This window comes from the organism of the source record quoted next, unplaced genomic scaffold (assembly GCF_019419815.1).
Source record: "Pyrus x bretschneideri cultivar Hongxiangsu unplaced genomic scaffold, Pyrus_bretschneideri_v1 Contig1, whole genome shotgun sequence".
NCBI lineage: Eukaryota > Viridiplantae > Streptophyta > Magnoliopsida > Rosales > Rosaceae > Pyrus > Pyrus x bretschneideri.
Window position 1 is genome coordinate 13,614,359 of NW_025999390.1, and position 13,038 is coordinate 13,627,396.

The following is a 13,038-nucleotide window of genomic DNA, read 5'->3' on the forward strand; positions in this document are numbered from 1 at the left end:
ATTATCTCTATTTTAAACACGTTCAAAACATCTTAAGAGACCTGTAATGCCGGTTATAAAAAAGGTTTTTCGAGTTGAGAGTTGTCCCAGATTGGTGAGGGACAAGGTTTGCTATGTGCTTATATGATTTTGGGTTACTCCCCATATTGCCAATTGGTTTTATGGTAGAACCTCAATTTTATCATGGTATCAAAGCCAGGTCGTTCACGTGTGAAGCCCAACGGCCACACACGCTCCACGTCACCTAGTTGTTGTCCACGTGTAAGCTTGAAAATCCGCCACACGTGAGGGGCATGTTGAGAGTTGTCCCACATTGGTGAGGGACAAGGTTTGCTATGTGCTTCTATGATATTGGGCTACTCCTCATATTGCCAATTGGCTTTATAGTGAAACCTCAATTTCATCATTTCGCACGTGGATAATAATGTGATTAAATTAGTTGTTAAATGATTTTTTTTTAACGAACGATATTATCTATACTAAGAAGAAGGGGATAGGCTTTGCCTCACAACGGGCTAACAATAATGTAATTCAATCAATTGTTTATTAAATATTATTTTCTCTATTCTTAATGTAAATTCTATATAGACTGATTTTATTATGTGAATTCAGTTGCTTTAATTAGTTTATGAGAGGTTTCTTCTAGCATGATCTACGATTATTCATTTACTTTAAATATTTGACTTTTCTTCTAACATGATTTAAAACGTTTAAGTCATGCGTAGCCTGCTGTGATTCAAAAAATATATTCTACACGCGTGTGAGCACATGCATGAAGGCTAGTTATATATAAAGCCAAATGCCAAATAAATAGTGTTTGGTGTCACAAGCTTCACCAAAAAGTAATTGTACAGAAATGCCCCTCAAACAAAAACTTCAAAAGCAACCTAAAATAATGCATCAAATGTGGCAGGGGTATTTTCATTCATTTTAACAGTGTTTTTTTTAATAATTATTTTTTTTGTGTACAATTTAAAAAAAAAAATTAATACCTCACAATAGACTAGCAATAATGTGATTCAATCAATTGTTCATTAATTATTATTTTCTCTATTTTTAGACGCATTTAAAACATCTTAAGAGGAGTGTAATGCCAATTATAAAAAGGTTTTTCGCACGCGGATAATAATGTGATTAAATTAGTTGTCAATTGATTTTTTTTTTTTGAACAAACAATATTATATATATTAAGAGGGAGGGGGTGGGCTTAGCCTTACAATGGGCTAACCATAATGTAATTCAATTAGTTGTTTATTAAATATTATTTTCTCTATTCTTAACGTAAATTCAATAGAGACCAATTTTATTATGTGGATTCAGCTGCTTTAATTGGTTTATGAGGGTTTCTTCTATATTGATATTAGATTATTCATTTACTTCAAATATTTGACTTTCCTTTTGTCAGTTTACGCATATAAATACATTTAAAAAGTGTAAATAACACGTAGCACGCCGTGATTCAAAAAATGCTTTCTGCACACGCGTGAGCGTGTGCATAAAGGCTACTAAAATGTTAAAAAGAATGTGGAAAAAAGTGATACACTTCTTAAAAAGCAAAAATGATTTTTGAGTTTTTTTTATTTTCACACATTTCTCTCTTAGACCTACTCCAATCCTTGGAGTAAAACTCAAATTTTAGGTTTTAAACCTACCTCAACTTGCTCTAACATTTGGGCTAAATATGAGTTTTAACCAAAAACTCATTTTTTGGGCAAATTTATCCCAAAATTCCCCCAGGTTAGTGAGTTGGTCCACCATATATGTGTAACTTTATTTTTAGTTTTATATTTACAAATTCACTGAATCTAACGATTAAGATTTAATATGATCAAATCTAATGGTAAAGAAAAGATTTAAAGGTCCAAATTTATATACAACGGTTAAAATCATTAAAAAAAAATCTTTCATGTGTTTCATATTCTTTCATAGTGTTCAACGAGTTTCATGGTGTCAGTTTAGTGATTTTTCAATATTTATCGGAACCTAAATATTTTTTTGGTTAAAATGTTCATAAGATTAAATTAAGATAGTTTACATAATTTTTTTTTGAAAGTTAGTTTAAGAATCCTAAATTCATTCTTTAACAAGTAAAAAACATGTCTTTGGTTAAAATGCAAATTTTCTTTTAACCCAAGAATTGAAAATAACCATAGGTTTTGCAACAAAATAAAAAGTGAGTGCAGAAATTTCGCGGCAGTAATAAGGAAACAAGTAGGAAGCCGCCTTGCATGCTGTTGGATTTTGCAGTCTAATCTCATAATCTAACGACTGTCAGAGTCTCAGATACGCTGACTCACCTGGTTTCCATTTTCAACAATTCTAATGGGAATCAAGGCTTGCTTAATCGCCTGGTCATTATGTTTTTTTCTGGAATAATTAAAACCCCAAAAGAGACGAGTCCGGAAAAGAAAAAAAAGCAGTAAAAATAGAAAAGAAAGAAAAAGGTGAAAGAACATACATTTCCATTTTCCATGTTCTTTACGGGAAGACCAAGTCAAGCAAAGCATCCTTCCTTTAGTATTTAGAGCTACTCGAGAAGTAAAACTCAAATTTTAAGTTTTAAATTTACCTTAACTTGCTCCAATTCTTGAACTAAATATGAGTTTTAACCAAAAAACTTATTTTTGTGGCAAATTTAACCCAAAATTTCCCCAAGTTAGTGAGTTGGTCTACCATATATGTGAAACTTTATTTTAGTTTTATATTTATAAATTCACTGAATCCAACGGTTGAGATTTAATATGATCAAATTTAATAATGAAGAAAGAGAACGGTCAAAATTTATATACAATGGTTAAAATAATTAAAAAAAAATATTTTATGTGTTTCATATTCTTTCATAGTGTTCCACGAGTTTCATGATGTCAATTTAGTGACTTTTCAATATTTATTAGAACCTAAATATTTTTTAGTTAAAATGTTAATAAAATTAAATTAAGATAATTTACATAATTTTTTTTTAAAGTTATTTTAAGAATCTTAAATTTATTTTTTAATAAGCAGAAAACATGTTGCTGAGTTGAAATCTAAATTTTCTTTTTAACCCAAGGGTATCCTAGGTTTTGCAACAGAATAAAAAAGTGCGGAATTTTGCGGCAGTAATAAGGAAACAAGTAGGAAGCAACCTTGCATGCATATTGGATTTTGCAGTCTCATCTCATAATCTAATGACTATCAGAGTCTCCGATACTCTAGGAATCAAGGCTTGCTTAATCGCTTGGTCATCCTGTTTTTTCTGGAATAATTAAAACCCCAAAAGAGACGAGTCCGGAAAGAAAAAGAAGAAAGCAGTAAAACAGAAAAGAAGGAAATAGGGGAATGTCTTTACGGGAAGACCAAGTCAAGCAAAGCATCCTTCCTCTAATATTTAGGGTCCTCGCAGAACCAGACGAGAATTTGCAGCAGAAAAAATAACACACAAACAACACCGAATCAATGGCAGTCCCAAACAGTAGAATTCCAGAATTGGCACTCGATGTCGAGGGGAATCACACTACCACTAGTCATTATCTCACAACTGGTGGAAACCAAACTGGGTCTGTTCCTACCGAGTATGTCAATGATAGTGAAGAAGGTAAGCTGCTAATTACCTATGTTTTGGTTTTGGATTATACTTTTACTGCATGTATAACACTCATTAATACTAAAAGATGTCATTTTTTTGGGGGTTGACGATTTTTAACTGAACCCAGAAATGCTTATGGTGGGAAAATGTGAACTTGGATTACTAGTACTACCTACCACTGTACCGTGCTACTGCTAATTTGCTAATTACCCATGTTTTTATTTTACTTTACTGCATGTATAATAAGCAAATCACACAAAAATCTCTTTTGTTTTTTTACTGAACCCAGTTAATTACCCATGTTTTTATTTGACTTTACTACATGTATAATAAGCAAATCACACAAAAATCTCTTTTGTTTTTTTACTGAACCCAGTAAGTGGTTTATGTAAATATGGTGGAAAAAAAGTGAACTTGGATTGCTACCTATCACTGTATTGTGCAGCTGTTAATCACCCATGTTGTGATTTTACTTCTATTGCATTAATCGCACTTAAAGATATCATCTTTTATGTGGGGTGAGGGTTTTTAACTGAACCCAGTAAATGATTCATGTAAATATGGTGGAAAAAAGTGAACTTGGATTACTACCTGCCACTCTACCGTGCTGCGTCCAGTGGCAATTGGGAAGAGGCTAGCAAGTTTCTGGACAATGATCCTCATGCTGCGAAAGCTAGTATCTCGAATTTATCAATGACTGCACTACATGTTGCTGCAAGCGAAGGGCACTCCGAATTCGTAGAGAAATTAGTGAAACGCGTTCCTAGGGATGTCCTCGAAATGCAGGATGAAATGGGATTCACACCACTTCACTATGCTGCAATAGGTGGAAGTCTGAGGTCTGCCAAGGCTTTGTTGATGGAAAATCTAAAGTTGGCACAATGCGTAGATGCCGACGGAAGAACTCCGCTGCTCCTAGCTGCCACTTTCGCTTCTGAGAATAAGGAGTTGGTGTGGTACTTTTTGTTGGTAACTACAAATGAGGAGCCTGGTCATCCTTTTACTGGCCACTGTGCTGCTAATCTAGTCAATATGCTTATTGCCTCAGGTTTCCATGGTAAAAACCACTCTTGTGCACAATGTGGAACAACATCGTTCCTTTTCGCTATCCCTATCATTATAATTTGATTGATTTATAATTTTCTGCAACAGAAATTTCACTGTATGTGCTTAATAAATATCCTGAGTTGGCCATTGCTAAAGATAAAGAAGATTGTACTGCTTTGTATGTTTTGGCAAGGAATCAATCAAACTTCCTTAGTGGCAGCAGGTTTGGATTTTGGGAAAGCTGCATTTACTCATGTTAAGAGCCTCGTCTCATTTTTCGACTTTAACAACTTCCCATTCACTTGTTCAATTTGTTTTTTTGTACTGATTTTTAAGTGGCTGCTTATTATTTTCACTTTTGGTTTCAGTTCTCCCCATTGAAGTGGACACTATACCACCACAGTCAGTGAGAACCTATGCGGCTCGCCATGGAAGCGTCCAAAACCTTCAAACAATGGCAACACCAGAACAGTATGGAGGTCAGGATTTGCAAATTCTGTATTAATTATTCTCAGCTTTTTATCATATGCGAGAAAAGAAAATGTCGATTATGAGATTTATCTCTGTAGTTGCGCAACCTTTGATGATATCAAACAAGTTTCTATCTTGAGTATCATCTTTTAGAAGGATAAAAGAAAGGAAAAATAGGGGTTGCAGTGAAATAGATATAATTAGTTGTACTGTCGATTGAAGTAAAAGTATCAAACTTAGTGTATTTCTTAAGAAAAGGGTTTTGCCAATCAACTTCATGGTTTTAAACTTTTAATGATCAATTAGAGGTGAAACCGGCTACGTAACTCCGAAAGGAATTGTCTGGTATCAATCTGCAATATTTGACACTTCTTGTGTAATTTTGTTCTCTGTTTCAGTTCTTCATGGGTTAAGAAGAGTACTTTTTGGAGCTATTAAACGAATAGGTATGATCTCTTGTGTAATTTGCTTCTCTGATGCAGTTCTTCATGCTGTATGCTTTTCACTCGGCATCTTTCACATTTTTAACTTGCAGCACCAGCAAGTTTCACGCAACTCCAAGATGCAAAACTTAGACATCACTGTGCAGTTGAACTAGTAAAACGTATTTGCTCACAACTTTCACGGAGGCATACTTCTTGGCGGTCCAATTATCTTTTGAATTCAGATATCATACACAAAGCCACTGTAAATGGCATAGTTGAAATTATAAGTATGCTCGTAGAATCTTTTCCAGATCTAATATGGGTTCGCCACCGCAAGCAATATTTGTTACTCAACTTGGCTATTGAACTTCGACATGAACATCTTTTTCGTACTGTGTATGATAAGACTGCACGATGTAAATTAATGGCTGCTAAACTACTTGAATCGGGGGTTCCATCTTGCATCTGGCAGCAAAGTTGGCTCCTCTTCCGCAACTCTCATCAATTTCCGGTGCAGCTCTACAAATGCAGAGAGAACTGCAGTGGTTCAAGGTGTTTACTCAGAAAATTTCTGAATTGTTAGTATACACACATTTTCACATTCTTAATAATTCTTTTATTCTGTATATTTAGGAGGTGGAGAAACTAGTTCACCCCTATTATAAGGAGGGCCCGAACCTAAACGGAGAATCTGCTCGAGAGTTATTCACCAAGGAACACAAATTATTGGCCGAGAGCAGAGAGAAATGGCTAAAGGATACGTCAAATTCTTGCATGCTCGTATCAACTCTCGTTGCCACAGTTGTGTTTGCGGCTGCTTTTACAGTACCTGGAGGTAACGACAACGAAGGAGCTCCAATGTTGTTACAGAAGAAGTCAGTCATATTCTTGGTATTTGTTGTTTCGGATACATTAGCTCTATTTTCTTCGGTAACTTCACTTTTGATGTTTCTATCAATCCTAACCGAGCGTTATGCTGAAAAAGATTTCCTAGAGTCACTACCAAAGAGGTTGATAATAGGTTTGGCCACTCTCTTCTTTGCTATAGCCGCGATGATGGTGGCATTTGGTGCAACACTTTCGATTGCGCTCAGCAAGAGATTCAACTGGGTTTCCGTCCCAATCACCTTGCTGGCAAGTATTCCGGCGACTCTTTTTGCCCTGCTGCAGCTTCCCTTGATTATCCAAATGGTCCGATCCACGTTTGGACCGAGTATCTTTCGCCCTAAAAAACTTAGGTAATCCGAAGGACAGATGGAAGAAAAGATGTGTGAACTTGTTTTGGCTGTGTTTTTATGCGTGCTGATCAGTGATGAAAGGCAGATTCTGCATTAGATAAACCTATAGCATGCTGCAGATGTTCTATATAAAACTTTAGGACTTTGTGTAATTATGTGCGGGACATATTATTTGTTTTATAACGACTTGTTAAGCTTATGGAAGCGATTTCTGCACATCTTTTTTCACCTTTTGTTCAGGAGGTAAGAAACGGTGTGCGAAAATAATGAGAGAGAGAGAGAGAGAGAGAGAGAGAGAGAGAGAGATCATCTCTCATTCACAACATTTGTTGGACAAAGAAGTAAACTCTACTGAATATCATTTTTCATTGACAACGTTTGTTGAGCAAGGAAGTACATTATATACCAAGAACCTTTGCAGGGACTCTGACACCATGACTTTGTACGGGAAGTAAAATTTTCGGATTTTGACCCAACTTCATGTTACATGTACACATGAGTATTCTTCTACTATAATTTTCTTCTGAATCTCCTAAAGAATGAAATACAATTCATGAATTTCTGTTGAATCAGCTTTTAGGCCTTGAAACAAAGCAAATAGGTTTGCTCCTCAGATAATTGAGAGCTCGCCCTTTCGATGATCTGGGAATAATGAAAAAGTGGCATTAGCGCTCGTCTAAATCAAAGATATGCTATAACTGCAAACTACAAATGCACAACTACGATAATACCTCAAAGCCCAGCTTATGGTACAGTTCCTGCGCGGGTTTGTTCTTTTTATGCACATGCACATATATCTGTTCGACATCAGCTACATTTAAACAGAAAAAGAAAGGGAATGAGAAGACTCAGAAGAGGAATTCAAGTGCGCCCTAGTCAGACATTTCTATAATCCCAGAGAATGGTTCATGCAGTATTTCATGCAGTATTTCATCCTACCATTTAACATTGCGGATCTAATAGCAAACTGTAACATATTGCTGGCAATACCCTGGCGTCGTGCTGCTTTGGCCACACATAAGTTTGAAATATAACCATATTTACTTGACAGTGTCCTGTTGATACTGCAAAAGAGAGGAGCGTTTGCCCGTTCCTGCAACAGAAATTAATTTAATTGTCAGTTCAGCAAAGCCAATAAACTGGACCAACTGGTAGACACACATGCAGTGTAGGTTTTAAGTTTTAAACAAGAAGCTTGTACCCCTGGAAAGGTCTCTCCATCCAACAAGTACCGAATGCTCAAATCAAGTGTTCCAACTACACTTTTTACAACAGTACGTTTCACATTCTTTGTGTCCTTCTTCACCTGACAATTCGAAAGCAAACAGTCACCGTCAATGGTATATTTTTATTGATTGGGTACTTTAGCTAAATATAACATGCCTTAATGCAAAGAAGGGTTTTCTGAGTTCAAACTAATAAACCAGAAACACGCTCATTCAAATATGTCATAGTCATACCGTGATAATGCATGTGCATGTCTGCCTCTGCTGCCCCTTTGTTCGTCTTTTTATAGCATTAAATTCCTAAAAAAATTATATGTATAATTCAGAATTTTATTTGAGACATACATTCCATGTGTACATGTAGAGAATGCAAAGCGAATGAATCTTTCCTACCTGGTCTGCAAATTTCCTTTTGTTACTCTCAGCAAATCTGTGTCAATCAAGCATAGCTAGAATCAGCAGTGCCCAACCGTCCATTTGATTGATAAAAACAATTACTAGAGGCTTGGAGCCCACTAAAGACTGCACATGCAGAGGGAAACCCACCATTGGCAGGATCCAGTCATGGGGGTAGTTCTCTAGAAATTTTGATTGATTCAGAACTAGAAGTTCTGAACCTTTCCTTATTCCCTTGTTTTATCTTTCACCTTGATTGCCAGCTTTTGTTTAAAATGGCAGGACCATTCCTCTGCATGTAAAGCTTTATATGATGACTTCAGATGGTATAGACCATCTAGTCAGCCTACCTATGATAGGAACTTTATGTTCCTCAGTTAGTTAGAGTAGTTCGATTAACAAAGACCAAAGGCAAAGAGACAGAGACAGACAGAAAGACAGAGAGGGAAATCTGAAAGTAATAAAGAACTACAGTACACACCGGTCATTTTTTCGCTCCTCCCAGTGACTTTCTGCACGTAACCATGCTGCTGTCTGCCATAAACCCAAAAGCACCAAAAAACCAAATATTATTTGTGGGCACAAATAACCTACACTTGGAAAATTTTGCCAAGATGTGATCATCTAGAAAGTGATTACTTACCCAGTATTCTTCATCCAGTGCGGCCTCTCGTGCAACAAATTGTCCAAATTCCAACTTTTTCTCTTGATCTAAATCTTCATCTGATGGTTGCAGCCGGTCAAATTGCAGATCAGGATGTTTTGATGGTTCACAGTGAGGAATAGTTTGTGTTGGAATCTCTACTGACAGCTCTTCCATCTTCCTCGGATGGGAGGACTTTGAATCCCTTTTCCTGTCCATTTGGTAATGAAATAAGATAATGAAAGATACGTAGCGCTGCTAATATACTAAACAACTAACTATAAGGAGAGGCCTTTACTTTAATAAGAGTAGTGCATAAGGAACAAAAATAAGTGGCTAGATCAAATAACACTAAAAAAATTCCATATAGGACATCAGGATACAACCGCATACAAGGAAGAAAAACCTTGCAGCGTACAGTACAATAAGAATTTAAGAATGCAACTGAAAGTAAATGAACTAATCCAACACGAATGAAATATGCAACTGTAACTCACACGTACCAAGTGGCATTGATCCTGTGAAACTTTTGATGACTTCTATAATCGACATGGGAAAATCTCAACAGCACAGCCTTGTCAATTGAAATCGTCAACATCAGAACAGTTCTTCCTCTGGAATTGACTTTCACCGAGGGGGAGATGCTTCTTAAGAAATGTCTTATGTCACAAAGATGGTGACAATAATTCCCAGCATGTGAAACGCTTGTTTGATCCCTGCTGGATGTAGCTGTCTATTAAAACAAAAGCAAAATAATTTCAAGAAACATGGCTGCGGATAAAATGCCAGTTATAACTACCTAGATGTCAAGTGTGGGGCTGCAAATAGTGTGGATAAGATAAAGATGACAACACGTAGGCTTGAGTCTATTTATTTATTCATGGAAAAAAATGTGACTTCCTGGTATGTAGTGATTACCACATCATACGGGACCCGAAATTTGGATTCCCATGATGATGATGGGGCAAGATAAAGTTTGGATTCTAGACCTCCAGCACTCGAAACTAAACTCGAAAGTGGTCCTAACAGAGACGGTCATAACCTGTTTATCTCGGTAACTTTGCTTGGAAGCAGTGTGACTAACCATCTGGTGAAAGAAGCAACAAGTGGGTATGCAGCAAACACACAGGTTTGTGGACAAAACCAGGGGCAACTCTCTAAATGTTTTCAAGAAGTTGATATCATTGCCAGGAGAGAGAACATGTGAAATCCCTGGCAGCCAGCTCTCCTCCCTTGCAACCTCATTCTTTTATTCTTTTTGATGTCTATTTTTTCTATCAATACCAATTATTTCCTAAAATACACAAAAACAAAAATGGTAATCAAAATCTTGGCCAAAGATTTTTTTAGGATTAATTAGTGGATAATTAGCATAACATGCACTTCATGGTGGGACTTGAAAAATAATTATTGAGGACCATTCAGAAAATATTATCCAAAAAAATAATTTACCAGCATTTCTTCTTTCCCTTCTTTGTACCAAATGATCAAATCCTGACCTCTTTTATAACATAAAAATTCAAGATTTACCCAATAATTAATGGATAAATCTTTACCCTAATCATATTTTCGCAATTTGCGGTGCACTAATAAGAAAATTTAGAAACTTTTAGCGTAAACATGGGCACTGTAAGCCGGACATGGATAATGATATAAATATTGGGAATATTATAAAAATATTAATTAAGTCAATAATTATCCCCACGTCACTAATCAATCGATTATCCACAATGTCAGAGAAATTACAAATATTTCTTTTTCTTGTGGCTTAATTTTATATTTTTGTTGGGGAGAGAGAAGAGAAAAAGGCAACAGTCGCCATTGTCGACTGAGTCGACTCGGTCGAGATATTCCCACCTACTTCCTTACAGTTAAACGCCATAGTTTCGGCGACCGATCAAGAAAGCTAAGGAATTTCCGCCATTAAAACTCAAAAATTCGCATGCAATTTCAGATTAAAGAAGAAAAAGAAAAAGTGAGCTTACTCAATTTCTTAGTGGCAAAGAATCGGAGCGTCTCGTTGCAAAAAGCGCAGTCTTTTGGCTCGTCGGCGGTTGATGGATTGATACTTCGGGGCGGAAGGCACGGTGGTTTGCGGTGGCGCTGCTGGGTAACAGTTACGGCGCGTTTGGAATTTTGGGGGATGAAGAAGTGGAAGGCATTGTTTTTTAAGGCGCGCTCAGCGATGCCTGAATTTACAACAAGGCGCTTTACGACGTTTATCTTAGGAAGATAAAAAAATATTTACAAGAGAAGGCATCGGATGTCGTATTATTGTGGGCCCTTTGATGATTAAGATCAACGTGAGCCGTTGGATCATTTTGCAGGTGGTTGGCGGCGTTTTCGTTTCTTTTTTTGCTCACATTTCCTCTTTCTTTGTATTTAATTATTACTCAAACGTTAATTAACGTGTCTGTCTTTTATTAATGATATATAATTTAATTTGTAAATTTAATTTAAAAATTTAATCTCTCTATCATCACCCTTTTTCTAAATTCATTTCTTTTTAAATAAAATGAGCATTTTATTTTAACCCAGTTGAGAAAATATTTTTACGGCTCAAAAATCACTTTTAACTCTTTCAAAAACAATTCAAAACATGTCAAAATCTTTTATGATCCATTATCCCATTGTAGAAAAACAACTTAGGTGAGATTATATTTAGGTTTCTGAGCACCCTTGTTTTTCCTTCTCTTTTAAAACATTTTAAGATCTCAAGTTCGATTATCTCTTTCCTTCTATTTTTTTCGTATTAAAGGAAAAAAAGCAGAGTACGTAAACAAACGGCCACAAATCATAAATTAATAACACTCACAAGTCATAAGCTTTACATTACATAAACCCTAGTGACCCCAAAACTAAATGACCGAAAAGCAACAAAGACTCCACCATTCAAATGCTTGCTTTGCTATACCCCAACTGTGAAATTACCTCCTTAGCCTTCGAACTCAGACGTCTTCACCCATTGCCCATACTTGTTCTTCATCTTCTCATCCAGCTCCTTGGCCTTCACCTCAGCTATTTTTGCAGCATTTTCCATGGACTCCTCCTGAACTTTCGCGATCCGCCGGCTCCTCTTCTTCGTCATCGCCTCCCTCTCGGCTTCCAACCCTTCATACTCCCTCACCCAGCAGCTCTGCACCACGCAGCTCATCACCAACACCAACACCTGCATCATCAGCATCGCCATCAGAACCCCGCATTCCAACCTCACCAACAGCTTGGCCTCTCTCGGGTCCCGTGGTGACTTGATCAACGACATGGTGCTGCGCTCTTTGGTGAACAATGCCAATGTGCCGAGCAGCTGCGCGACCAGCGAGGCGAGTAGGAGAGAAACGTGGGTTATGAAGCAGAGGTGGGTGAGCTGAGAGTAGAACCCTACAAAGGAGGAGAGAATCGAGATGCCGGAAATCATTAGGAATGCCATGCCCATTGAGGTTGGGGGCGTTCGGAGGAGGACGGTGGGAACCAGAGAGGTGACGGAGAGGATGAAGAGAGTGAAGTTCAGACATGAGAGGAGAAGATTTGGGAAGGAACAAGAGCTTCGGAGGTTCGATTTCGAGGCTGCCATTTTCGGGGTTTGAAGATTTGAATTGCTTCAGAGAATGCAATGGGTTTTTTGCTTCACAAGTGTAGGAGTGGGGGAAGAAGCTTTTTGAATTTATAGAGGAGGTGGGGGTGGGAGAGGATTTTTGCCGTTGAGTTTGCAACGGCTAGGTTTTGGATGGGATGGGGTGGGGGTGACTCATGTGCGTCCTCGAGTGGCGTTACATATTTTCCCTCCTCAGAGATTTAAATTCCAAAAGGAAAGTAATGATCAACAAAACAAATTAGAACCCACCAAAATACAAATCCCACCCACCAGCTTTTCTCAACCCAAACAAATCAAAATTCAAAGAGACCACTGTTCCTCTTGTTACCTCCAAATCACACCAAATCACAGTCGATGCTCTTGTCGAAGTGACTGGTAGAGAAATGATAAAAGTAAAAAATTTATGCTCACATGTCAAGCTGTAATTTGTCTGTA

The 13,038-nt window shown here is 37.1% G+C and overlaps 3 protein-coding genes across 8 annotated transcripts; 1 reads left to right on the forward strand and 2 right to left on the reverse strand.

The window, feature by feature from the left end:
• The first annotated feature begins 3,125 nt into the window (after positions 1 to 3,125).
• Positions 3,126 to 6,962, forward strand: LOC103950300 (transient receptor potential cation channel subfamily A member 1). 2 transcript variants are annotated; one of them, XM_048587459.1, is made up of 7 exons: positions 3,126 to 3,574; positions 4,140 to 4,622; positions 4,718 to 4,867; positions 4,981 to 5,091; positions 5,482 to 5,529; positions 5,619 to 6,060; positions 6,142 to 6,962. In XM_048587459.1, the coding sequence occupies exons 1-7, from the start codon at positions 3,436 to 3,438 to the stop codon at positions 6,155 to 6,157; spliced, it is 1,389 nt and encodes a 462-aa protein (XP_048443416.1). In that variant the 5' UTR covers positions 3,126 to 3,435; the 3' UTR covers positions 6,158 to 6,962. The 2 variants fall into 2 exon arrangements, with proteins under 2 accessions (XP_048443416.1, XP_048443421.1); XM_048587464.1 differs by having other exon boundaries at positions 3,435 to 3,574; positions 4,183 to 4,622.
• Positions 6,963 to 7,088: 126 nt separating this feature from the next.
• Positions 7,089 to 11,245, reverse strand: LOC103950278. 5 transcript variants are annotated; one of them, XM_048587473.1, is made up of 11 exons: positions 10,997 to 11,245; positions 10,054 to 10,305; positions 9,509 to 9,744; positions 9,012 to 9,222; positions 8,850 to 8,902; positions 8,366 to 8,402; positions 8,207 to 8,272; positions 7,948 to 8,052; positions 7,686 to 7,839; positions 7,478 to 7,557; positions 7,089 to 7,388 (listed from the first exon to the last, which is right to left on the reverse strand). In XM_048587473.1, exons 2-11 carry the CDS (start codon positions 10,096 to 10,098, stop codon positions 7,323 to 7,325), a joined length of 1,053 nt encoding a protein of 350 aa, XP_048443430.1. In that variant the 5' UTR covers positions 10,099 to 10,305; positions 10,997 to 11,245; the 3' UTR covers positions 7,089 to 7,322. The 5 variants fall into 5 exon arrangements, with proteins under 5 accessions (XP_048443430.1, XP_048443438.1, XP_018503720.2 ...); XM_048587481.1 differs by having other exon boundaries at positions 9,515 to 9,744; positions 10,997 to 11,243; XM_018648204.2 differs by lacking the exon at positions 10,054 to 10,305 and having other exon boundaries at positions 9,509 to 9,727; positions 10,997 to 11,243.
• A 542-nt stretch (positions 11,246 to 11,787) lies between these two features.
• Positions 11,788 to 12,659, reverse strand: LOC103950277. Its single transcript, XM_009361471.3, has one exon. It carries the CDS (start codon positions 12,580 to 12,582, stop codon positions 11,947 to 11,949), a length of 636 nt encoding a protein of 211 aa, XP_009359746.1. The 5' UTR covers positions 12,583 to 12,659; the 3' UTR covers positions 11,788 to 11,946.
• Positions 12,660 to 13,038: the final 379 nt, after the last annotated feature.

What these genes read in the sequence shown, in the direction of transcription:
- LOC103950300 (XM_048587459.1), top strand. Translation starts at nt 3,436, where the DNA reads ATGGCAGTCCCAAACAGTAGAATTCCAGAATTGGCACTCGATGTCGAG. An exon ending in TGTCAATGATAGTGAAGAAG is followed by an intron (nt 3,575 to 4,139) that starts GTAAGCTGCTAA and finishes GGTGGAAAAAAG; the next exon opens with TGAACTTGGATTACTACCTG. An exon ending in TATTGCCTCAGGTTTCCATG is followed by an intron (nt 4,623 to 4,717) that starts GTAAAAACCACT and finishes TTTCTGCAACAG; the next exon opens with AAATTTCACTGTATGTGCTT.
- LOC103950278 (XM_048587473.1), bottom strand. Translation starts at nt 10,098, where the DNA reads ATGGTTAGTCACACTGCTTCCAAGCAAAGTTACCGAGATAAACAG. An exon ending in ATCAATGCCACTTGGTACGT is followed by an intron (nt 9,223 to 9,508) that starts GTGAGTTACAGT and finishes CCAAATGGACAG; the next exon opens with GAAAAGGGATTCAAAGTCCT. An exon ending in TAGATCCGCAATGTTAAATG is followed by an intron (nt 7,558 to 7,685) that starts GTAGGATGAAAT and finishes GTTTAAATGTAG; the next exon opens with CTGATGTCGAACAGATATAT.
- LOC103950277 (XM_009361471.3), bottom strand. Translation starts at nt 12,582, where the DNA reads ATGGCAGCCTCGAAATCGAACCTCCGAAGCTCTTGTTCCTTCCCAAAT.